General features: G+C 53.0%; 2 protein-coding genes across 11 annotated transcripts in view; one reads left to right on the top strand and one right to left on the bottom strand.

Annotated features, from left to right (window-relative positions):
* The window catches only part of WDR20 (WD repeat domain 20), a 65,217-nt gene extending 63,057 nt beyond the window's left edge, over nt 1-2,160 (top strand). For all 6 annotated transcript variants that reach the window (XM_070477806.1, XM_020913444.2, XM_020913438.2 and 3 more), the window contains one exon: nt 1,374-2,160. In XM_070477806.1, coding sequence (XP_070333907.1) covers nt 1,374-1,427 — 54 coding nt within the window. In that variant the 3' untranslated portion in view covers nt 1,428-2,160. The remainder of the gene's footprint in view (nt 1-1,373) is intronic.
* A 1,618-nt stretch (nt 2,161-3,778) lies between these two features.
* Nucleotides 3,779-23,178, bottom strand: part of MOK (MOK protein kinase) — a 42,020-nt gene continuing 22,620 nt past the window's right edge. The window contains exons 3-12 of one of the 5 annotated variants that reach the window (XM_020913461.2): nt 19,671-19,760; nt 18,335-18,405; nt 10,837-10,915; nt 10,663-10,711; nt 8,910-9,088; nt 7,435-7,536; nt 6,506-6,679; nt 5,830-5,950; nt 4,366-4,554; nt 3,779-4,288 (exon numbers count right to left, since the gene is read on the bottom strand). In XM_020913461.2, coding sequence (XP_020769120.1) covers nt 4,208-4,288; nt 4,366-4,554; nt 5,830-5,950; nt 6,506-6,679; nt 7,435-7,536; nt 8,910-9,088; nt 10,663-10,711; nt 10,837-10,915; nt 18,335-18,405; nt 19,671-19,760 — 1,135 coding nt within the window. In that variant the 3' untranslated portion in view covers nt 3,779-4,207. Of the gene's footprint in view, nt 4,289-4,365; nt 4,555-5,829; nt 5,951-6,505; nt 6,680-7,434; nt 7,537-7,730; nt 8,402-8,909; nt 9,089-10,662; nt 10,712-10,836; nt 10,916-18,334; nt 18,406-19,670; nt 19,761-23,178 lie in introns of those variants that run through there. The other 4 variants (XM_070477797.1, XM_020913462.2, XM_070477798.1 and 1 more) reach the window with 4 other exon arrangements.

Here is a 23,178-nt window from a genome sequence, read left to right as displayed (position 1 = left end):
TATGAAACAAGGTTTAATTCTTTCAGCTTAGTATTATAATCAAACCCAAACTAAGAACTGGGGTGTTCTGATCAATTCTCATATGAAATCGCTAGCAGGAATAAAGCGGCAACTTCGGTGAGAAGAGATCGGCCTCCTGAATGTTAGACTCAGGAGTTGCCGCTGCTCGTGAAGCGGGCTTCCTTCCTGGGGGCCGGTAGGATGGCTTGAGGATTCCGGGCTGGAGAGAGCTGGTGCTTCAGGGGTGTTTGTAAAGCCCTTACTTTGCCAGCTGTTCAGTGTCCGGGGGACAGACCAGCAGCTACCGGCTGTCTGGACAGCTGGACGCCAGCAGGGTCTCTGAGGCCAGATGCTCGGTCCTCCTGAGAAAATCCTCAGGGAGGAGGCAGGCCGGCCGAGGCGGCAGGGGAGCGGGCCCTCCGAACCGTGCTCCCGGTTCCCACATCCAGCCGGCCTCCCCTCGGGAGTGGTCTGCAGTCTCTGACGGAGGCCCGCCAGTGTGATTCCCCTTTTTCTCACTGTCACCCCGTAACTCGCTTCTAGACGGAAGCACAGGCTTACAGAAATCAGGTGACTTTCACATCTTGTTTGGGATAGTGTTCACAGACCTGGAAATTTGTAGCTTCCGTGTTGCAATACATGTAACCTTAAGATTATTAATAAATGAATGCCAGACCGTGGCGTGCATCCCAGTGAGTGTGAAGAAATTGAGCGCTGGTGGTTGCATGAGGCTCAGTCCTCTCAGGTTCATCTTGAGCTCGGGGGCCCCCCGCCCCTCGCCCCCACCAGTGCGGTCCCCGCCCCCACCACAGCCGAGTGCCCGCAGGGCCCTGCCCCACGTCCACCCCCACGGCCTGGCCCTCCTTTCCCTACCCGCTGGGCCCTGTGCTCTGGTGTGGAGGCCAGAGAGGCACCGCCATCACCACCCTCAGCAGAGCTGACCTTGTAAGAAACGCCTCTAGGCTCTGTTCCTGAACAATGCAGGCTCTGGGCCGAGCTGGGCGAGCTGGCCTGGGAGCCGGGGAACCCCCTCGGCGGCCCCGAGCTGCAGCCCCTGGGGAGGATGGTGAACAGCCCCCCCAATCCCGGGAGGTGCCCCTTGCCTTTGGGCAGCGATGCTTCAAAGCACCCAGGCCCTGAGAGACCACTCTCGCCCAGGCCAGCCCTGCCCAAAGCGTGCCAGCCAAGCAGCTCAGCGGCCTCCCCCGTTAGGGACTAAATACACGGACACAGAGGGTCTGTGAGAAACCCTGGCTCCCAAACCCACACCAGAGCGGGCCTGACGCCGGGGCGCTGCTGGAAGGACTGAGTGACTGTGACTGTCTCCACTGCCCCGTGTTTTGCTGGATTAATGGAAACTGCTTTGTTTGCAGGGTTTACTGTCAGCCCCAAACCAGGCCACTTCTCCAGGTGGAACTGTAGTGTAGCGACCCCACACCTGCTTGGACGTCCTCGCCCCAGCCCGCGTCTCAAGGGAGCAGCCGCAGCGCAGCACCGGCCGCGTCGGACCTTAAGCAGCGCCGCGAGGAGCAGCTTGGTGGGCGTGCTGCTGCGCGCCCCAAAGAGCTGTTTCCGTTTTTAAACCATTCTTTTGGGGCTGCAGTAAAAAATGAGAAATGAGGTTTTCTTGCTTTTTACTCTAAAATTCAATGCAATTAACGTGTTATATATATAATTATACATATATACATAGTGTAAAATAAAAATGTTTCTTGGACAAGAAATCCCCTTAAATCCAACTGTTTATAAATAGTACTTCACTGTTTCTGCACTGAGTATTTTTAATACTTTAGGTGATCAGGAGACAACCTGGAATGCACTCATAAAGTTGTTACAAGTTGTTTCTTGTAATTCAGGAAGACAAATGCTGCAATCATAGACTTTTAAAAATTGTTTGCACTTAAAATAGATTAATGCTGTTAAAAAGTTATTTTGAATATGGGTGTAGTGGACCGCCAAGGTGTGGCACAAACATGCCCTTTTTTAATCTGTTAGCATTTATTTTAATACTCTCGTTCCAATGCAGTCAGCTCTGTATTATATGTATAAATAATGTAAGTCAGCAGTTGGGGAAAGGGTCACTTAAGTAAGTAATTTTCATCATCTAAGAGTGATATTTCTAATTCATACAAAGTTAATATTAAAGCTATCTTGAATACACCCCTCGCCTGTCTTCCATTAAACCGGCTCATCTGGGGAGATCTCTGCTTCTCTGGCCGCTTCCTGCCATGTCTCCATCTTCAGCCTTGGCGGGCCGCGGCATGTGTGTGCCGACTCTGGTTTCAGCGAACCATTTTCTCCTTACAGCTTAAAGCCCACGAGCCCACCTTCTGTCGTTGAGAGCTCTCACCCGCGACTCTCTGGTTGTGTGTGAAAATGCTTTGTTACCCATGTGGCGAAAAGGCTAATGAGATGACTTGGGACTTTGACCTGATGGAACCAGCTGGTGAGCAGCTCTGAGCACAGGTCGGGCCCACACCTGTGTGCGACCCTGCAGGTGACTAGAGTACTGCAGCGTGCAGCTGCTGAGCGGAGACACTGCTGTCACAATCATACACACTTGAGCCCTCTGAAAGGCCTTTATTCAGTCAGGCTCTAAACCATGGTGCCTAAAACACATTTCTCAGAGATCCCAGTAAACCAGGGGCACGTCCAAGTGATGTTAGGCTAGAAAAGATGCGAACACACTGCACTCACTCCCCTGCCATCATCTACGTGAACGTACCCACAGGATCACGCTGCTGTTGCAGAAAAACTCCCATCAGCGCAGGTCTTGGCTTCCTTCCCAAGGCGAGGAAGGTTGGGGAGCCAGCTCTCCAGCGGCCGCCTCGCCTCACAGCCGGTTGGGTCTGGGTATACAGAGACCCGCGGCGCCCGAGCAGCAGGGCCAAGTGGCCGCCTGTGCCCGGAGGCCCAGCCACTGCAGGCCCACGGGGCGCAGAGCCCTGGGGAGGGCGGGAGCCCTGGGGCAGCAGGACTGTGCTGTTCAGACCTGGGAGAGCAGGCCCACCCGCTGACGCCGAGAGGGGAGCCCCCCGGGGGCCCAGGGGCCACACGGCCCCACCCGGGAGCCCAGCCCAGCACCACGCTGGGGGGACAGGTGCATTCACTGCAGAGTCCTTCACGTTTCTGTATTTAAAGTGGGTCACGACGTCCCTGAGCTGCCCTTAGAGCTGTCCTCGCTTGGAGCTGGCTCTGAGCGGGCCCCATCCCTGGCCGCTCCCTCTCTGCTGAGCCCTCAGCGCCCCCAGCTCCTGCTCCCCAACCCTGGACGTGGACCCCAGGCCCCCCACCCTTCTCGGCCCGACGCCACCCCCACACGGGAGGACCCTGAAGCCAGCCCCTCCCCATGCACCTGGCCCAGAAGGCCCTCAGGCCTCCCCCTGTTCCTGGGCGCCCCGCCCCCGGCCTGTGAAACGCCAGCCCCCTACCCTAGCCCCCTCGTCTGTCCCTCCCATCCCTCTGCCTTTCTGTGGCCACCGCTGCTCTGCCCCGCCCCCCACCACCAGGGGAAACAGGGGTCTTCTGTGCCCATCTACTGTCTGCCCCCCGGGCCATCAGAGCCGTGCCCTCTACCCATGGAGGCGACTGGCCTGCCCCTCGCCTACTGCCATGCCGGGGGCCCGGGGCCGCATGCTGGCCTGGGCGCCCTCCTCAGGAGGCTGCGCCCAAGTCTCCCCAGCAGAGCCAGTGCCCCTGATGCACCCACAGAAGTCAGGATAAAGGACAGTCAGGACACACGTTCAACTCGGCAAACAGGAGGATCCGACACCATGAGAACAGCTTACTCTTTAATAAAATCAGGGGTCTCCGGTGGTATAATCTGGAAGCCGAACTGTGCTAAACACTAGCGCTGATGGACCACAGGCGTGCGGAGCCCGCGGTGAAGCCAGCCTAAACAACACATAATAACAGTATAATCTCTCTCTTCTGATTCATATAAAAATTACAAAATATCCCTGCCCCAAACCCTTACATTATGAAATGAAATAAAACCCTAGAAGGAGGTGGCTTTACAGATGTATTAGACTTGAACACACAGTAAAGCCACCCTCTGGACACGGCTGTCTTGGCCAGCGGCTCCAGGCCGAGGCGGTGGCGTGGGTCTGGGGGCAGCTCACCCGGGACAGGACGCCCGGGCCCCGGGAGGCCCGGCCCGCTCGCTGGCGCGGCGGCGGGGAGCCAACCCGGGCGGGGGCCACAGCACTCAGCAGCCCCCACCTCTGCGCTCTATTGTGGGCAGGCGGTACTGTTTCAGGCTGGGCTTGATGTCCTTCTGCGTGTCTGTCTGTCAGAGAGAATGACAGACGCTCAGTGGGGGCCAGGGTGGGCGGGAGCACAGGGCGGGGGACGCGGGACACCCACCTTCTGGGCAGCACCAACGCACTTCAGGGGTCTCAGCAGCGGTGCCTTCGGGGCGAACACTGACTGCAGGGCAGGGCTGGAGTAGGAGGCCAGCGTGGCCGCTCCCGACAGCTTCAGCCTGGGCAGCTCCATCAGGTAGGCCGGCCCCTGCCTCCGGGGGTGGTTCTCCTCTGGCCTCACGGGTTGTTTCTACAAACAAGGACAGCCAGGTGAAGGCAGGATGCCAACCCCCTGCGGGAATTAGGCAGGGCAACAGGGGCGCTCTCACTGCTCCTGCCTCACACAATTCTGGGCCGTGAGGTGTGACCACACAGTGACTGGCCCACACACGCCATATCCCAGGCAGAAAGTTGGGGGGCTGCTCCCAGGCCAGGCTTGCGCTGACTGCAGTCGGGGGCAGGGTGCGGTCTCGCTTCCTGCTCTGACCCCCGGGGTTGGCTGCGCGGCCTGCAGCCTGCTTCTGTGGCCAGTGAGCTAATGGATTTCACAGCTTTTAACGGCTGAAGAAAATTTCACGGCATGCGAAAACTGTATGAGATTCCAACGTCAGGGTCCAGAGTTTCATCAGACTCCATCGCAAGGTCCAGGCACCGGCAGCCGGGCGCGGGCCTCGGCTCTGCCTGCAGGGGGCGCCCTGGGCAGGTGTCGGCAAGAAAATCACGCGCACCTGACCAGCAGGCGGGGCGGCGGGGGGACAGCGGTCACGCGGCCAAGTGAGGGGCTCAGGCTGGCGGAGTGTCCCAGTGTCCCAGCGTCCACGGCTGGGGCTGAGCAGCTGCCCCCACCCCCCAGAAGATGAAGGGAGGGCAGGCTGCGGGAGAGCGGGAGGCGAGGTTTGAGCTCGGTGGCCTCCTGGACGTGCACACGGGCCAGCTGGGCCCGGACCCAGGGTCTCGCTCTCTTGAGGGCAGCCTGGCCGCAGGGACCCCCGATGCTCGGCCCCCAGCAGACGGACCCTTGATACACGCTGGGCCGAGTGAGGAACGGCAGAGGGGCAGTCACCTCGGAGCTCGGTGCCTGCACACGGCTGTGAAGGGGATTCGGGGCCTGAGAGGTGATGTTCTCACAAGGAGAAGCCACAGCTGCTAAAAGCGTGCGCAGCAAGTGCCAGTGGCCCGCTGCTCCTGCAGGGCTCAGCGGCCAAGGGGTCACCTGGCCAGGGGTGGCCTCCCTGCGCCCCCAGGTAGGGTGGCCTGAGGGACACAAGGTGACCGGCGCTGGGTCTGGGTGCAGCCTGGCCCTGGGGGGTGGGAGGGCCCACGCCGCGAGGCTGTGGACGGAGCTGGTGGGTAGCAAGGGCGGGGCCATGGGAGCCGGTGCCCATGTCCGGCGTGGGCAGACGCCGTCTGGTTTGGCGGCAGGTCGCTGATGGCCCCTCCGGGCGGGTGGGGGGCCCTCCAGGGCGTCTGCCTGGGAGACACGGGGGGGTCCCTGCGGCCATCGGCTCCCCCGATCACACAGTACCTGCTTCCGGCCCTCCTGCGCCCTCTGCCAGGTGCTGTTGAGCTCTGGGGCCGTGGGGCGCTCGGGGAAGGGAGCGGGGGCCTTCCGCCTGGCCCTGGCCAGTGCCTGCTTCTCGGCCGCCCTGTGGGGAGCACAGAAGGGCCCCTCTCTTGAGAACCCACCTGGCATCCGCCGCCTCCAGTCTCCAGCCTGTCGCTCCGCTGCCTCGCTCACGCGCGTCTCACCCACTGACCTCCGGGGAGCTCGCCCCTTCTCTGCCTCAGCCTGACAGCCTCTGGGCTCCGGGACTCGAGGCAGGAGGTGACAGGGGGGTGGTCAAATGCCCCGGGGCAGGCACTCCCCACGTCGGACGCCACCCAGCTCACTCTGGAGCCTCAGAGCGAGCGGGCTCACCCCACTAGCCCGCTCTGCTCTGACTCCCTGGGCTCAACACTGGAGCCTTGACCTCGACTGGAAGGCACCGCAGGCCCTGCTTCTCCCCTCCCCGGTGCCGCTGCAGCCTCCTTCTGGGAAAAAGTCCGAGAGAGGGGCGAGGGGCGGGTTCCCAGAGGTGTTGGCACTGTTCCCGGGACCACCTGTCCCTCTGCGCGCCCCTCACCCCCTCCGCGTGTCCCCCTGCCCCTCCGCACACCCCCCATCCCCTCCGCGTGCCCCTCGGCCCCAGCAGGGTGCCCACCTCTGCCTCTGGAAGTAAGGGTGCTGCAGGGCCTGGTGGGCAGTGATTCTCTCGTCGGGATCATAGGCCACCATGGCGTGCAGGAGGGAGAGGCATTGTGGGGACAGACTGGTGGTCAGTAGAGGTATCCCTGATCCCTTTTTAAAAGGAAAATCAAAACTCATAGCTCTCGACCTGCATTAAAAGCCCAATGATAATAAACGGTCACGCCGCCATTTAGAGCACGTGGCCGGTCCAGCGTCAAGACTGCACAAGGACCTGCGCTGAAGGGAACAGTTTACATCTAACAGTGGGGCGGGGAGGCAGGAAGTCGTCCAGACTCCGGGAGCAGAGGGACCCTCAGGGAGCTGCGGCCCTGGGCTCCGTCACAGCCTCCGTGCGCCCCAGGGCGGCGGGCACCAGGAGAGGCACCAGGAGAGGGGAGGTCTCTGTACTTCCACTCACTTTTCCTGTGAACCTAAAACTGCTCCAAAACATTAAATCTGTTTTTAAAACGGGTGTGTGTGTGTATGAAATCTCATGCTCTAAATATAAGAAAACTTTCCCTTGAAAAGACTAACATCACATTCCCACCAGAGAAGAATGAAAGTAAATTTAAAAAAAGAACAAGACCCCAACATAGTTGTCATCTCCGTACCTTCCCAGGGTCTGGAAGCTGCTGGGTGCTGCCCACCCCTCATGTCCCTGGGGTCCCCCAAGAGCCTGGCTCCCCCAAGTGCCCACCCAGGGGTCAGTGTGGCGGGGCACCGGGCGGAGCTGCCCCAGGCCAGGCCTGCGGCCTGTGCTGGGAGCCATCCTCACCCGAGGCTCCAAGGTCTGAGTGAACCCCCGGGGACACCTCCCGACTGCCCGGCCGAGCGGGCTGTGCTGAGCCCGTGGGGAACAGCGGCGGGGCGAGCCCTGGGGTGGGGCCGGGGGCCTGCACTCACTGCTTGAACTTGGTGAGGGTCTTCTCAGCAGGCGTGCCCATGACATCATGGATCCTGGAGATCTGGTCCAGCTCATTGGCGCCAGGGAAGAGCGGCTGCAGGCTGGGTGGGATCAAGGCTGCCGTCAGGGCCCTGACCCTCCAGGCGGCAGAGGGACCTCCAGCACGCGCCCCCGCCCCGGGCCTTCCTCCTCCACTGTGCCCACGTCGGGGTCCTTCTAAGGCACAGAGCCCACTCTTGAATCTGCACAGCTGGGCCTCCACCAGCTGCGAGAGGAAACCCGCAGCGCCTCTCACCACCGGGGGAGCGCAGTCGACAACAGTGCAGGCCGGGTCAGGCCAGACGGCGTGGACAAACGAGGCCCACGGAGCGTGTCGGTTTCCGAGCCTTCACAGAGCTGGGACTTGTGGGTCAAAGGGCTCTGGCGCCTCTCACCGCCCTCCAAACTGACTCGAGTGACTGTGCTGTGCTTCGCTTAGTCCTCAGTCTGTCCGACTCTTTGGGACCCAATGGGCTGTAGCCCGCCAGGCTCCCCTGTCCAGGGGAGTCTCCAGGCAAGAACACTGGAGTGGGTTGCCATACCCTCCTCCAGGGGATCTTCCTGACCTGTGGCTCGAACCCAGGTCCCCCACATTGCAGGCAGATTCTTTACCGCCTGAGCCACCAGGGAAGCCAAGGGACTTCAGCACATGAGAAAAGACCATCTGCTGGAACTTCATCAGCGAAACCACCGGTCTCCTTTCCAAAAATAACACTCACTTATCAACAGGGAAGCTCTGGAATCAGAAGCTGCGCCCTGAAGGGCCTGTGCATTTATCACGGGGCCAGTGGACGCCCTGGGTCCTCCCACCTTGCCCGGCTCTGCTCTTCTGACCAGGTCACTCCGACGTAAATCACCCCTCCCACGCCCCGGCCCGTCCTTCCTGCCCTGCCGGAGCAGGAGGGTGCGCCCCCCTCCTCCCTTCCCGGCCTCTGCTGTGCGCCCCCTCCTCCCTTCCCGGCCTCTGCTGTGCGCCCCCTCCTCCCTTCCCGGCCTCTGCTGTGGCCTTGCTCTGCCCAGAGCTGGAGCCAAGGCTGGGGTGGGGGCAGCATGCTCAGGGCTGGGGCACTCTGGACTCCTGCTGCTCCTCAGCCCTGGGGCCTGAGAGCCTGTGGGAATGACTGGACTCCGAGGGCAGACTAGGGGCACGGCAGGCCCCACACGGCGCTGGGAGCACGCCCTGGCTCCGTTTCTTCACCGGCTTCATCAGTTATACCGCTGATGAGGCCACACGGAGAGGCTCGGCCACCCAGGGCTGGGCGGCCGCTGGGAGAGGAGTAACTGACAGTGTTCCTCCCTCCATGCTGGGCAGACAAGGAGAGCAGCCCGCCCGCTTCCTGTCAGGTTCAAGGGCAGCCACGACACGAGAAGGACCGTCCCAGGCGCACAGGAGAGCGGGAAGCCGCTGGGTGCTGCCCCAGGGGCCCAGCGCTACCTGGCCATCTCGTAGAGCACGCAGCCCGCGCTCCACAGGTCCATCTTGAAGCCGTAGAAGCCGTCGGTGAGGAGGCACTCGGGGGCCCGGTACCAGCGGGTGGAGATGTACTCGGTGTATGGCTGCCTCGAGTGGACGCTCCGGCACGAGCCGAAGTCCCCGAGTTTTAGGACATCCTGCTGCGAGCGGGGAGACACGGGGACAGGGAACGTCTCACCAAGCAGCGACCACCACACAGGCCATTCCAGGTACTGGCGCGCTGACACAAGGACGCCCGGCATCTAAACGAGCTTGTAAACCATAGAGTGCTGGCTCTGTAAGCATCTGTGAAGTTGCCGCTGACCCATGAGGAAGTGGGGTCTCTATCCAGTGGATCACATTGACAAATATTCTGGCTATGTTTTACAGACATTTCAAAATGTCTGCAAAACGTCTTTGGGCTGTGCAAATGTTTAAGTCACAGTGTAAGTCTACAGATGAATTCTACACCCTGGTCATATTCCCCATTATGCCTCAAACAGGTTTCAAGGTGTTTCTTCCATCTTCTCTCTCTATCATATTCAAGTCGTAAAATGCATGCTGTCAATAAACATGAAGTTTCTGGCAGGAACCCGTGGCTACAGGCCACATTAAATAGCACTTCTCTCGGCCAGACGATGAAGAAACCTACACTGAAACCCTTGTCCCTTTTTCCCATTCCCAGTACAGTCAACAAAAATTAAGGCACATAAAAAGGCAAGAAACAACGGTCTGAAGAGGCAAAGCATGCATCAAAACCAGACTCAGATGTGGCACAGGTTTTAGAATTTTAGAATTATCAGACAGAAAATTAAAAAAAAAAAAACTATGATTAATTTAAGGGTTCCAGGGGAAAAAGAAGACAGCATGCAAGTTCAGATGGGAAATGTAAGAAGAGAGATGGAAACCCTAAGGAAAAATCAAAAGCTAACATCAGAAATAAAAAAACACTGGAAGAAAAATTTTAAATGACTTTGATAGGTTCATCAACAGATTCATCAGCCAAGAAAAGAGTCAGTGACTGTGAAGATGTGCCAACAGAAACCTCCCAAATTGAAATGCAAAGCAATAGAAGAACATCAAAAACAACCAAACATCCAGGAGCTGTAAGACAATTTCAAAAGTTGTGGCGTGCACACACTACAATGCGGACAAATCTCAGAAGGACGATGCTGAGTGAAAGAAGTCAGACCACAGAAGGGTATATACCATGTAATTCCATTTATAGAACATTCTAGAAGACACAGTAATTCTATTATGACAGAAAGTCAGCTTGTCTTTCCTGGGGACAAGGGACAGGAAGGCAAAGGTTACCAAAGGCAAGAGGAAGCTTTTGGGGGCAGTGGCTTTGTTTGTTGACTGGGATGATGGTTTCATGGGTATATACAAATGCCCAAACCTAACAAACTGTACACTTTACACATGTACAGTTTAAGGGCTTCTGAGCCCTTGAGACAGACCTGAGCTCAAATCCTGCCTCTTCCCCTTTTATATTTACAGCATTTAGAATAATTTATCAATAAATGGAGTTTATTTTTATACACAGTATATAAGAAGGGTGCCTTTTTCCAGACGTGTGGTTATGTTGATGGCATTTATTAATGATTCTTTTCCCCAAACTGAAGGGGAAAAAAAATAACAAACATGACATCCACTGGGACTGAAAGCATATCCAGTGAAAAGCTTTTTATTCTATCTTCATTCTGATATCAATTTTTCATATAAAAGTTCTTACCTTTACTAATATATTTTCTGGTTTTACATCTCTGTGAAATATTCCATTTCTGCATTCAACATGAAAAGAAGGACAGAATTAATTGCACCTCATTCAATCCTTTCACACTGCATTTTCTAATGAATGGTAACACATTTTATCAATCTGAAAGCCTCCAAGTCTCCACGTGAGTACCTGTGCATGTGGTCCAGAGACTTACACAGCTGGTACATGTAGTGAGTAATTTTCTTCTCCGATAACGGGTGTCTTCTTCCTTTGCAATCAAGGAGACAGCCAAATATGGTTACCAATATCCCCATTTCTAATTATGTGCAAAAATTTCCAATTTTCTCAGTGAAAAACAGAATGGAACAGTTCTAGGAAATATGGAGTCCATCTACAAAATATGCCATGTAGAATTCTATATACCGACATGATCTCATTCAGAATCGCAGAGCACCAGGCCTTCTCTGCAATGAGAAGGGTGCTGAGCGATCACCAGGGGCACTCGGTCTGGGGCCTCCACGCAGCCTCAGGCAGGCCTGCAGGGCGCACTCCTCCACACTGTGACTACGAGATGGCAGGCCACGTGTGTGCACGCGCGCGCTCAGTCGTGTCTGACTCTGCGACCCCATGGGCTGCAGCCCGCCAGGCTCCTCTGTCCTCGGAATTTACCAAGCAAGAATACTGGAGTGGGTTGCCATTTCCTGCTTCAGGAGATCTTCCTGACCCAGGGATCGAACCCGCGTCTCCTGTGGCTCCTGCATTGGCAGGAGGGTTCTTTACCACTGAGCCACCTGGCAAGCCCGAGATGGCAGGAGTCACCTGCAAATCCAGCATTTTCCTCAGCTTCCTGTCTAGATGGAGATTTCTGTCTTTAAGGGAATAATAGATCACAGTTTTGTTTTGTTTTTTCTGCTGCACTGCCCAGCATATGGGGTCTTAAGTTTCCTGACCAGGGATTGAACCCGCACCCCCTGCAGTGGAAGCGTGTCGTCTTAACCACTGGACCACCAGGGAAGTCCCAGAAGTACGTTCTCTCAATCAAAGAAGACGACCAATGACTGAATTTCACAGCCCACACGCTCCTCTCACAAAAGGGAGCAGACACTGGCAATACTGACCATGCCCTGCAGCACGCTGAGCACCCATCCACACAGCCTGCAACCTACACCTTCCTCACTCCTGCAGTGTTCGTGATGTTCTAGAACCCCGCACATCACCTCCAGTGCCACGGACTACTGCAGGCCACGGGGCCCCAAAGAGTCGGACTCGACTCAGCGACTGAATGACAGCCAGTACCACAGACACCCGTGTTCTTGAAGATGTCACATTTTAACTTGATTTTAATCTCAGACGTCTGTGTTTCTAGGTTATTAGGTTTTAAATATGAGAAACACATGCTCTCACCTAATAATTCAGAAAGCCAACATGAGCACACGGCCCACTTGACATTTTTGGTCCTAAATTTGCAATTTCTGTTGAAAAATTAATGTTTTCTTTTTCCTGCATAACAAGAATGTTTATGTTAATGATAGAAAGTAACAATTTACAAAATGTCTAAGTGCAGTCAATTTTTCCATGTCATACTATAATCTTTTTATTCTATTTCACATCAGTTTTCCACAATTAAAAAGAATTAAAACTAAGACTACTGGCTTCCCACAGCTTGAGGAATTTTATAATTCCTTTATTCTGTAATAATTTTATCAATTACCTGTACAAAGGTGAAAAGAAAGCAAAATTTCCCTCTCTGTCACCCGTGAGGCTGGCTGAAGTGTTGTGAGGTCCTGTCCCCTCTGTCCTCGCTGCCCATGGACGAGGAGGGCTCCCCAGACCCCGGTGGCAGATTCCCCCCAGCTCAGGGCTCTCAGGACGAGGGCCCCCAGTCCCCTGGGGCATGTGAAGACACAGGCTGCTCCCCGTCCTTGCCTGGCATGTCTGGCTCAGCAGGTCTGTGGTGGGGCCCGAAAGCTGCCTTTCCAACGAGCTCCCAGAACGGGCTGGCTGCGGGGCCTGGCCGTGCGCCTCGGGAGCCACGCCTCCCTCTCGCTGACGGGTCGCTCCAGCCCATCCCCTTCTCCCGCTTCCCGGGGGTACTCTGTTCCTAAAAGCGCCCTTCCCAGCCACATCCACACAGCCACATCCTAATTATAGCATAAAGCTGTCCTTACCTTCATCTGAACCTGAACTCAGGGAAGGTGGACTCTTAGGAAAAGTCTAATGCATCCAATCTTCATAATCACCTAGGGATCTTTCATAAAGCAGATTCCAAGGCCCAGGCCTAGCCCAAGTGAATCACAAGCAGGCGGGGGAGCCAGGAGTCTGACCTTTCACTGCCTTCTGCCCCCAGGGCAGGAGGACTCTGCCTTCCTCCCGGGCTGCCCCCCTCTACCCATTCGTAGCCGTGGGGGCAAGGCCGTGACTCCTTCCCATCCCTCCGTGGGAATTCCTGTCTGCACACCCCGGGGACAAGGGGCCTGCCTAAGCCACGGTGCCACTGCTCTGAGCAGTCAGAGAGTCCACAGCCTCGACAAGGAGGAGGGACTATCGACTTTCACAGTATTTCCCCCAAAAGAAGATCCTAAGTTTCCGGATGCAAGATGGTATCTGGTTCCCACCAGATTCTTGCTTACAAACACCTTGAAGCAGACAAAATACTGTTAATAAAACGCCCTGAGGTTCCTCATGTGACCCTTTACTGAAGCCAGCAGACTGCAAACAGTATTTCCCTGGCTCACTGAGCCAAATTAATTATTCCAAGATAATTTTTGACCAAATATTCTCATTAAGAAGGCACTTAATGAATGTCACACATAACATCAGCAATGCAAAAAATTGAAAGTGAACACAATGATTAGCTGTGGCCTTCAGTGTAACCTGCGTTGCACCAGGAAATCTAGCACACACGCCCCTCCCACAAGAGGCCCTGTCCCCAGGCTGTGCCTGGCTCTCCGGGTCAGGCTCCGAGGTGCCTGCCGGGCCCACCAGGGTGCGGCCAAGTGGCCCACAGTCTACGCCTGGGCCCAGAGGCTAGGCCCTGAGGCAGCCTGCGAGCACGTGTCTGCCATCAGTATTTTCCAAGAGAGAGCCCCGCGGGACAGCACGCGATTCTCAGAGAGGTTGGAGGTCCCGACAGGCAGAGGGAAGCAGGCGGGGTGTCAGACTCAGCATGGAGCCGGAGCCATCGCCAGCACCCTTGTCTCAACAAGGCCGCATTCAAGGAGGGCCTCCCAGCTTTGCTCTTCGTCTTCTGCTGTGTTTCTTATTTTTTGGCCATACTATGCGGCATGTGGGATCTCAGTTCCCTGACCAGGGATCGAACCCACACCTCCGGCATTGAAAGCGCAGAGTCTTAACCACTGGATGGACAGCCAGGGAAGCTCCCCAGCTCTGCTCTCTGAAGCTGGCTCATCTCAGGCAAGTGCTCTGACTTCTTGGAAGCTCTTTTCCTCACTTCTAGAGTGGAGCTGAGCTCCCAGCACAGGGACGAGCCAGTGCAGGAATCCAGAGCCGGCACACACCAGCTGTGTGTGGCGCGATGATGGTGGGGGTGTGGTGATTGACAGCAGCCTACGCTGATTAAAGACCAGGCCAGCCGGGTGCTGCTCCACACGCCTCACACCTGTCATTTACTCCTCACAACTACCCTGAGAGCCAGACACTATGATTACCCCCATTTTTCAGACCAGGACCTGCCGCCGTGAGATGCATACGGTGCTGTGCGTGCTCTGGCCTGGAGCGCAATCGGGGACACCTGTGTGCTCCCTGGACACAGAACTGGACAGCACCTCCCAGAAGCACCAGCGCTGACCTAACAGTGGTGCCATCAGCTTCAGGAAATTCCAGCGAAAATGCTGCTGCATCACTCACACCCTCAACAGCACAGATGGACAAAGTGAGGAAGACGCTCAGCGATCACGCCACATCAGGATGTTTCAAGGAAGAGTTAGCAATGCCGTAATGGGTTTATGTCATGTCTACTTCCTTTTCATATATGCGCAAAAGTGATGTGGGTGGAAACTGTCTCAATAGTTCTGAACAATTTCCTTTAATAAGGACAGAACTAAAATTGCTAAGTGAAAAGAAAGATATGTGTCAGAGCGGCAGTGGCAATGTTTTTTTTCCTTTTTGTTGGTACATAAAAAATACTGCATCTTACAATTCAGTGGCTCAGATCTGATCAAATATAAAAATATAACTGAGTTAATCTGACACAGTAATGGCATGCAAAACTGTTACATTGCATAATGACTGGAACATGAACCCTGATTTCAGAGTTGCCTTAGAATTGAGGAAACACAATCATTCCTGGGTGTCTGCAGGGTCCTGGTTCCAGGAGCCCCTCGGGTACCACAATCCGTGGATGCACAAGCCCCTTGTATAAAATGCTCCATAGCTCAGACACACTGCCTGAGCTCCTCATGGAAACAAACTGTAATGCTACGCTTACAGTCAAACAAAGCTTGGTCTGCTTTTTCCTACCTGGCTCACAGCCCAGAGTCACGGATTTGTTTCAGGATGCCTGGTGCACTCACAGGCTCTAAACGGTATAACCCTAAGGTGGCAAGACAATCCCCCGGACCTGGAACAGCCTGTGCTCCAGAAGGCGGCCCGTGTGCTGCCGGGGGAGAGTCTCAGGGTCTGGGTGGCCAAGTCTGTCGAGGAGGACAGACAGAGGAGCCACGGCGGGAGACCATGTGGCCCGAAAGTGGTTGGTGGTGGCCTTGGCCACCACACCTTCCCGGTCCACTCAGGGCTGTCCAGAGAGCCGTGTGCAGCGGGCAAGAGCAGGCGCTGCCCGAGCCCTGACCCCAGACCATCCTGGACGAGGCCCACAGCCATGGACGGGTCCCTCGTCTCTCCATGCCTCCCTTTCACCATCCCGAACATGCGATCATGACAGAATCTGCTCACAGGCTCTCAGGGTGAAATAAGCTGACTCCTCTCAAGGGCCAGGGGCAGTGCCTGGCCTGCGGTGAGCACTTACGGCCATCAACCATCACTGTCATCGCCACACAGTCGGCGCCCCGAACCCCTGGGTCTCTGTAAGCGGGTCCCGCATCCGAGGTTTCTGAGGTTGGCTAAATCCCTGAGTCGTTTTATATACAAGGGGCTTGAGCATCCATGGATTCTGGTACCTGCGGGGCTGCTGGAACCAGTACCTTGCAGACACCAAGGGATGACTGTATCTCCTCAATGCTAAGGCAACTATGAAATCAGGGTTCATGTTCCAACAGTGAGTATCTTACAATCACTGTCCACGGTTTTCCCCACGTTTTAGCATCTCTGACACCTAGAGGCCGCTTAGCACTGACAGCACCTGATCCCACGCTCAGAGCACAGCGCCTGGCCTGTGAAGCCACTCGGCATCCCCAGGATGAACCGACGGCCGCTGAGCTATAACACAACAGTCTGCTTTCTACGGCCTCTGTAGGAAGACACTGAAAGAAACAGATTCACTTCCTCCAATTACACGACTCCCCTACTATTGGAAATTAAAATATTAACTTCTAAACAAAGTTTTCTCCCATCTAAACATACAAAAAACTTGCCAGAAATTATCCCCTCCCCTCAAGTTTTAAAATATCACACTCTAACAAGCATAATTCTAACATAAGATATGTATCTTATACCAAGAAAGTTGTTATTATACTAAAAGGAAGTGATTCTGTAGATTCATTAAGAACAAAATGTCGGCTTACTGGTAAAAAGATCATTGCAAATTACAGTAAAATTTAGCAGTTGTTTCTCTTGGTTGCATTGATACCCTGTCCTGATACACTGTGAAAATATTTATTACACAGAGACTATCAAAGTGAAGGATCTAAGTCAGTTAGTGTATCTGAAAGTTAATCACAGAGTAACACCTTATTTATCCAAGCTGTCTGAAATAAGACTTCAAGTGAAATTTCCAGGTAAGGGAGGTTTACTCCTCAGATATACAACTCTTTTCTATTTGTAGGTACTTTACATGGGAATCTTTTAAAAACATTTCACTCCCTTTCCCATCAGCGTTTCCTACAGTGATACAGTTATCACAATCCAGTACATGACTATGTTCGCTCTAACCTGTCCTGGGGAACCTGGCAGCTTAGAGCTGTTCTCCCAGACCACTCTTGCTTTGGTTTATATTTTCAGTCTCCTCCCCCATGACTGGATTGTCACCTGTCACTTTCTGTTGGTGTGTCAAGTTCTAGAAGCGCCTTTTAAGAGCTCTTATTTTTAATAGGTTTTAAACCAAGAAGCCAGATGACTAAGTTTATTTTAAATTGTACTTAGAGCAAGACACCTGAGTGAGAGGTTTGTCTATGAATAAAATACACAAGGTTTGTAACTTAAAAGAAATATATTCCCAGATACAAGGCAATCTCCTACTTTCCTCAAAAGATGTAAAAGTTTCTGGATCCAAAAGTTTTATATCAACTTTCACAGATGTAAAACTTGTCTACTCATGCTATTTATTAATTTACTAAGCCACATATTTTAAATCACATATAAAATATGTCCATTTGACATAAAACTTGTTTCCACACTCCCACTTCATAAACAGAACTTTATCTGAACTCTTCACATGCACCTTTAACATCATGTTAAAGGTCCCCTTTGTTGCAAGAACAGCTTCTCGATCTAGAAGTTTTCTACACCACATCATCTGCCCTTTGGCCTAACCTGCTTGAGGTAATAAAGCAGTTTTTAAATCATCTACGATACTGTTGCTAAAATTCTATTTCAGATATAAAGAGTCCTTCATATAACATATAACATACAACATAAGGCAGTGGTATTTTTTCATTTCTTCGGTAAGAATAATATGATCCATAAAGTCTAACACTTGCTGTGTGATATTTACAAGGCTCATTTGTCCTGACATCTAACACAATGGGGAGGTCAGACCCAGGGCTATTTGATAAACATGGGCCAACCTCCGGCCTCCTCCTCTCTGCTTCCCCAGGTGACCCCTGTCGGCCTCCAAAACCAGCCGTGACTAGGTCGGCTCCAACACGCGTGCTTCCCCAAACAGTGCGTATTGTTCAAAAGACAGGGAATGAATGAACACTCAGCAGCACACGGCACCGTGTGAGGCTCCAAACCCAAGGGGGAAGGAGAGTCCCTCTCAGGGGATTATTTGGGGGGGGAGGCCTGCCTTATTCCGAAGCCTAGAGTAGAATGCCGAGCAACGGCAGAGCCCGGAACGGACCCTCGAAGGGCATGAGCCTGCGAGAGGCCTGAGCTGGGCCTCCCGCTGTGCCACCCTCTCCCGCGTCACCCCGCCAGCCTGAGCGCCGTGTGGCATCACTTCCTGTCCGCAGCCATGTTCTGAGCAGACAAGACTGCCCCCAAATACCTCCCACACCCAGGTGGTGCTAGTGGTAAAGAACCTGCCTGCCAATGCGGGAGACGAGAGAGACACGAGCTCAGTCCCTGAGTCGGGAAGATCCCCTGGAGGAGGAAATGGCAACCCACTCCAGCATTTTTGACTGGAGAATCCCACTGACAGAGGAGCCTGGCGGGCTACAGTCGCTGGGTCACAAAGAGTCGGACACAATTGAAGCGACTTAGCACACACACACGGTATACTTATATACAACTACTGAACTGTGGTGATTGATGATTTTGAGAATTAAGACAAATACATGGGAACTATAAGCTTTAAAAGATCTTAGACGCTCTTTCAAATTATTCTACATACCTCGTATTAGCTCATAAATATTCATCTCCATAAGTTCACATATTAGTGCAAGAGAACCAGATTTTCTGTCACTGAAAAGAAAGCCGGATTTAAAATGTTTTTTTCCTTGTATTAACCAGAAAAAAAGCATCTAATATTTAACTTATTTGTAAACACTTCTGATAAACATAAAACACTCCCACAGCAAAGACCAAAGTGTAATGACCAGAACAGCAGAAGTTTTGATTTTCAGATGGTATTTTAGGTAAAAATAATTTTAAATAATAATAAAACAACTTTAGGCAAAAATTCTAAAAGTTGGCCTCCCACAATTTTGGGAAAAAAGCATCTTGAGATTATAAAAGTAACTATTATATCTTCAGATAGAAGAAAACAGGTTGAGGAGCTGGAGAAGCAAAACAAAGCAAGCAGGACTTAATTCAAGGTCTGTGGCTGCAAATTCAGCTTTAATTTACCTTAATTACTTCCACGTCACTGAGATACATCACAGTGTGGGGAGCGAAATAAAAAACCTGGCCAGGGGCAAAAGGAGGAAGACGCCTCTCCCCACACCCCTGCAGTGTCACCCCGGGCCCCGCAGGGCGCCTGTGAGGGGCTGGACGGCGCGCGGTCCCTCAGGCTGCCGCTGCAGCGCTCAGCACAGGCAGCGCTGTGACCGTCCGCGCAGGCTGCAGTCCCCGGACCCGGCCGGACACGTGCCTCAGAGCACGCGGGCCAGGAGGCCACGCGGCCAAGACAAGGCACTGCGTTCTGAGGGTAGGACTGGTCAGCCCTCTGATGAAAACCTCCCCCACCTCAACGGTCACAGACTGCGGCTCCCCGGACGGTGGTACAGGCCAGGCTTCCCGCTGAGGGGCGCCTTCTCGGAGCTTCAGGCCAGATCCCAGCCCCAGCCCCCAACCGACAAGCCCTTCCAGATGAGCTGTGCTCTGCCTTCTTGATTTGAACAGAAATGAAAACTCCCCTGACATTATGTCAAATACAGAGAGAACGGCTGCATGAAGTCACACCAAGATGGCAACTGCAGGGATGACCTGAGTGCAGCCCCCGAAAGAGGGCAACACGGCTCCCACACAGCTGTCCCGAGCTGCCGCGCCTGCACAGAAGCCCAGCGGAGCTTCTGGAGGGGGACTGTTTGAATGACGCTCGCTGCCGTGATACGGACTCACTGCAAAGAGGCCTGTCCACTTCAGGACTCGGATGCAGACACTGGTCCAAAGGCATGTCTGAGCTGCAAAGCCAACATTTAAAATGTCTACTGTGGTTTTCTTTCCTAAAAAGAGATCTAACAGTTATCATCGAGGTTAGATACTTTTTAAAGCCCCAGTATACTTACAAAACCACTTCGTGCAACGTGAGAATGTTCGGGTGTGGGTTCAGGCGTCTCAGTGCTTGTATCTCTCGCAGGTTGTCTACTTGCTCAATACTATTGTGCAGGTAAAAATAAATAACGAGTTTGTTATTTAGGTCAGCTTTAAAGTCAGGGTTATCAAATCACTGTGTATTATCCATGATCACAAGTTACAAACTCACAAATAACGTCAAGCAAGTTTATCAGGTTTTATTTCTCCCATCAGCAGCTGAACATGAGCATCTCTCATTTATACATTATCTTACAAAAATCGAGGCTCTTACAGCTTTGGACAGGCGTTCAAACTCTTCCCACCTAAACTCCTGAAAGGATACTTTGGTAGTTTCTCTTACAATTAATAAATACAGAAACAGAGACTAAAATTTTCCATTAGTCAGTTTACAGGAACTAACTGAGCAATGTAAGCAACCTCTGAAAATAAGCATCTCATGTTCAGACTGGCTTTCTTTCTAATCTTCAATGCAGGCTGTACACGGCTTCAGTCATTCATCTGGGGAATCTGGGAGAGACGTTCTCTCAGCAGGTGTGTCTTTACTGAGGCTTTTCTTTATGGAGACTGCTCTGCCTGCCACTGCGTTCACACCCCGGATCACAACAATGCAAGTACCAGAGGCCAACGGCCTGAGGCTGGCTGTCACCACCTTCCAGACTGACCCTTACCAGGGCACTCTCCCTGTGGCTGGGCCCGTGGGGTCAACCCAGCCAAATGGCTCCGTCCACCAGAGACTCCATCTCAGCGGCTCCAAAAGAAACTGATTCTTAAAATATTCTTTCTCTGAACTGGCAAAACTGTTTCACCAACTTCTTTTTTCTTTTCTTTTCTTTCCCCTGACCTTGCCACGTGGCTCGGGGGCTTCTTGTTCCCAGACCAAGGATTGAACCTGGGGCCCAAGGTTGAACCGAGTCCTAACCACTGGATAGCCAGGGAATTCCCAATCAACTTTCAACATGTAGAGTAAAGCTCAGCATTTTGTTTGGTTATTCAAAGAGTGGTTATAGCCAATAGTATATTACTGTTGCTGTTTCAAATCAACACGGCTGGATATTTCCAGTCTCTCTCATGCAAGTCAACAAATAGGAGCCTGATACGTAAGAACCTGGGCAGTCTGAGCATAAGCATGTTTCTGACAAAAAGCTTTCGGTCCCTTTTTAACTATTATCCTCTATTTCCCCCCTCATATCCAGGATGATATTCAAAATATTAGCAATTTACACACCACGGTCCACAACCACCCGGAAAGGCCACAGCTCACTTTGCCGGCGCAGCACCCTTAAGGAGGGCCCCCGCTGAACCCAGGACTGCAGCCCTTCGGATGCGGGAGAGCGGGGGTCCAACGACTGTGGGCGAGGGGCCAAGCACAGTGCGTAGGGCGGCGGGGTGGGGCCACGCCCCGGAGGCTCAGGATAGCAGCTCCTTCCCGCCTAGGATCTGAGTTCTTCACTGCCTAGTAACCATTACGGATGGCCATCCTGGGGCGTGCAGGGCCCAGACCACAATCCTGTCCGTCCACTCTGCCAGTTCAGTGCCCAGCTCACCACCTGCTCCTGCCCGCAGCCTGGCCTCCCCTAGGGAACTCTAGAGCAGTACTTCCCAAAACATGTCCCACAGAATTTTATTTCTCTGGAAAACGCTTTGTGGATAAACTGCATGTTGAGGAAATGTGAGACAGGGCCAATCTAGTTCCTTTCGGAGAGTGACAATTTACAGTTATGTCAGAAGCTTTCAAAACTCCTACAAAATAAGGAAAACAGTTTACCTTCATTTAAACCAACATTTTCCAGACTTTCTGTGGGCACAGGGTCCTCTCTTACATAATATTAAGTCACCGTCCCTTAGAACTAGAACACACCACTCCGGACCATCCTCTGAATGAAAAGGCAGATACAGATTTTTTCCCATAGGGCAGAGGAGATGAACAGAGACACCAACAAGGCAAAAGGAGGAAGAAAAGAGCAAGCTGAACATTCCTTGGGGGTGCTTAAGCAAACAGCGGCCAAGCATCTCTCCCTCCCTCCCTGGGGTGCGCACGGGAAGGGCAGCCCCACAGTCCCACACCGCAGAGTCCCTGACCCAGGACCAGGCCCCTGAAGACCCCCCACTGGTGCCTGCCAGCCTCTGCCCAGGGCATGCTGTACGTCAGCGGTTATCAACCGGAGGGACCTTGCCCCCCTAACGGACACGGGACAATGCTAGAGACATTTTTAGTTGTCCCTGCTCCATTCAATGGCAGCAGCCAAGGATGATGCTAAATATCCTATGGTGCACAGGACAGGACCTGTAACAAAGATGAACCTGGGCCCAAATGTCAGCAGCACCGAGAAACCCAGCCTTAGGTGGAAATAGCAAGAAACCAGTTGGAGCTAGCAGCAGTTCTAAATTTTGAACTATACACCTGATCTAAAAAAAGGAAAAAATAATCAGTCTTTTAGGATCAGTTAGTCAAATAGCTTTGTCATTTAGACAAACATTCACTCATCCTTCTTATCTTTAATATGAAAACTGCTATGATATCCTGAAACACATTTTCTTATTGCAGACGGAATCATTTCATGCCTCCCCAGGCACGCACTCAAAACTAAGGAGCTAGTGCAGATGGCAGACAGGTGCCCTGACCGGGTTCTCTCCGCCTTGGTTCAGGCAACAGTGTGCACGCAAATGTAAATCAACTCTGCTCCTTCTTTTAAAGATCCTGGGGAAAAAAAAAAAAAAAACAACTAAAAATCTGCAAAGTAACCACTTTTCTTTGCCTTGGAGCTGCTTTGAATTCTGTGGTCAAGTGACATTCAGGTTTTTTCTGTTTGTCTTTTTACTGTTCTGCTGGAAACAGAAAATCTCATGGAGCGGAACACAGAGGAATGTAGGCAAGCCTCTGCTTCTAAAAGAACCAGCTGGGGAACTTCCCTGGCTGTCCAGTGGTTAAGACTCCAAGCTTCCAGTGCAGGGGGTGAGGGTTCAATCCCTGGTCCGAGAATTAAGATCCTACATGCTGCGGGGCAAGTAAGCCCACACGCCGAAACCACTGAGCCTGGACCACAGCCACAGAGCCCGCGAGTGGCCCACGCCACAGTGGGAGACCCCCCCAACACGCTGACGATCCCAAGCTCCGAGACTAAGACCTAACGAAGCCAAACAGACATTCAAGCAGACACACACAATGAAGCGACAGGACACTCCCACTGGAATGGCCAGAATTTAAAAGACTAACCACACCAAATGCTGGAGAGGATATGACGCAACTAGAACTCGGGTTCTTTGCTGATGGAAATGGAAAAAGGTATAATCATTTCAGAAAAAGGCTGGGCTGTTTCACGTACAGTTAAATATACATCTACCCTGTGACCCAGAGATTCTATTTCCAGGCAATGACCTAAAAATATATACACACATTTATAACCATAAAAAGTCTTGTATGAAGTTTTACAGAAGCTTTATTCATAGTGGTTCAAAACCAGAAACCACCCGAAAGTTCCT

Source organism: Odocoileus virginianus, chromosome 16 (assembly GCF_023699985.2).
Source record: "Odocoileus virginianus isolate 20LAN1187 ecotype Illinois chromosome 16, Ovbor_1.2, whole genome shotgun sequence".
Taxonomy (NCBI): Eukaryota; Metazoa; Chordata; class Mammalia; order Artiodactyla; family Cervidae; genus Odocoileus; species Odocoileus virginianus.
The sequence above is the reverse complement of the archived record's forward strand: the minus strand, read 5'-3'. Positions and strand labels throughout refer to the sequence as shown.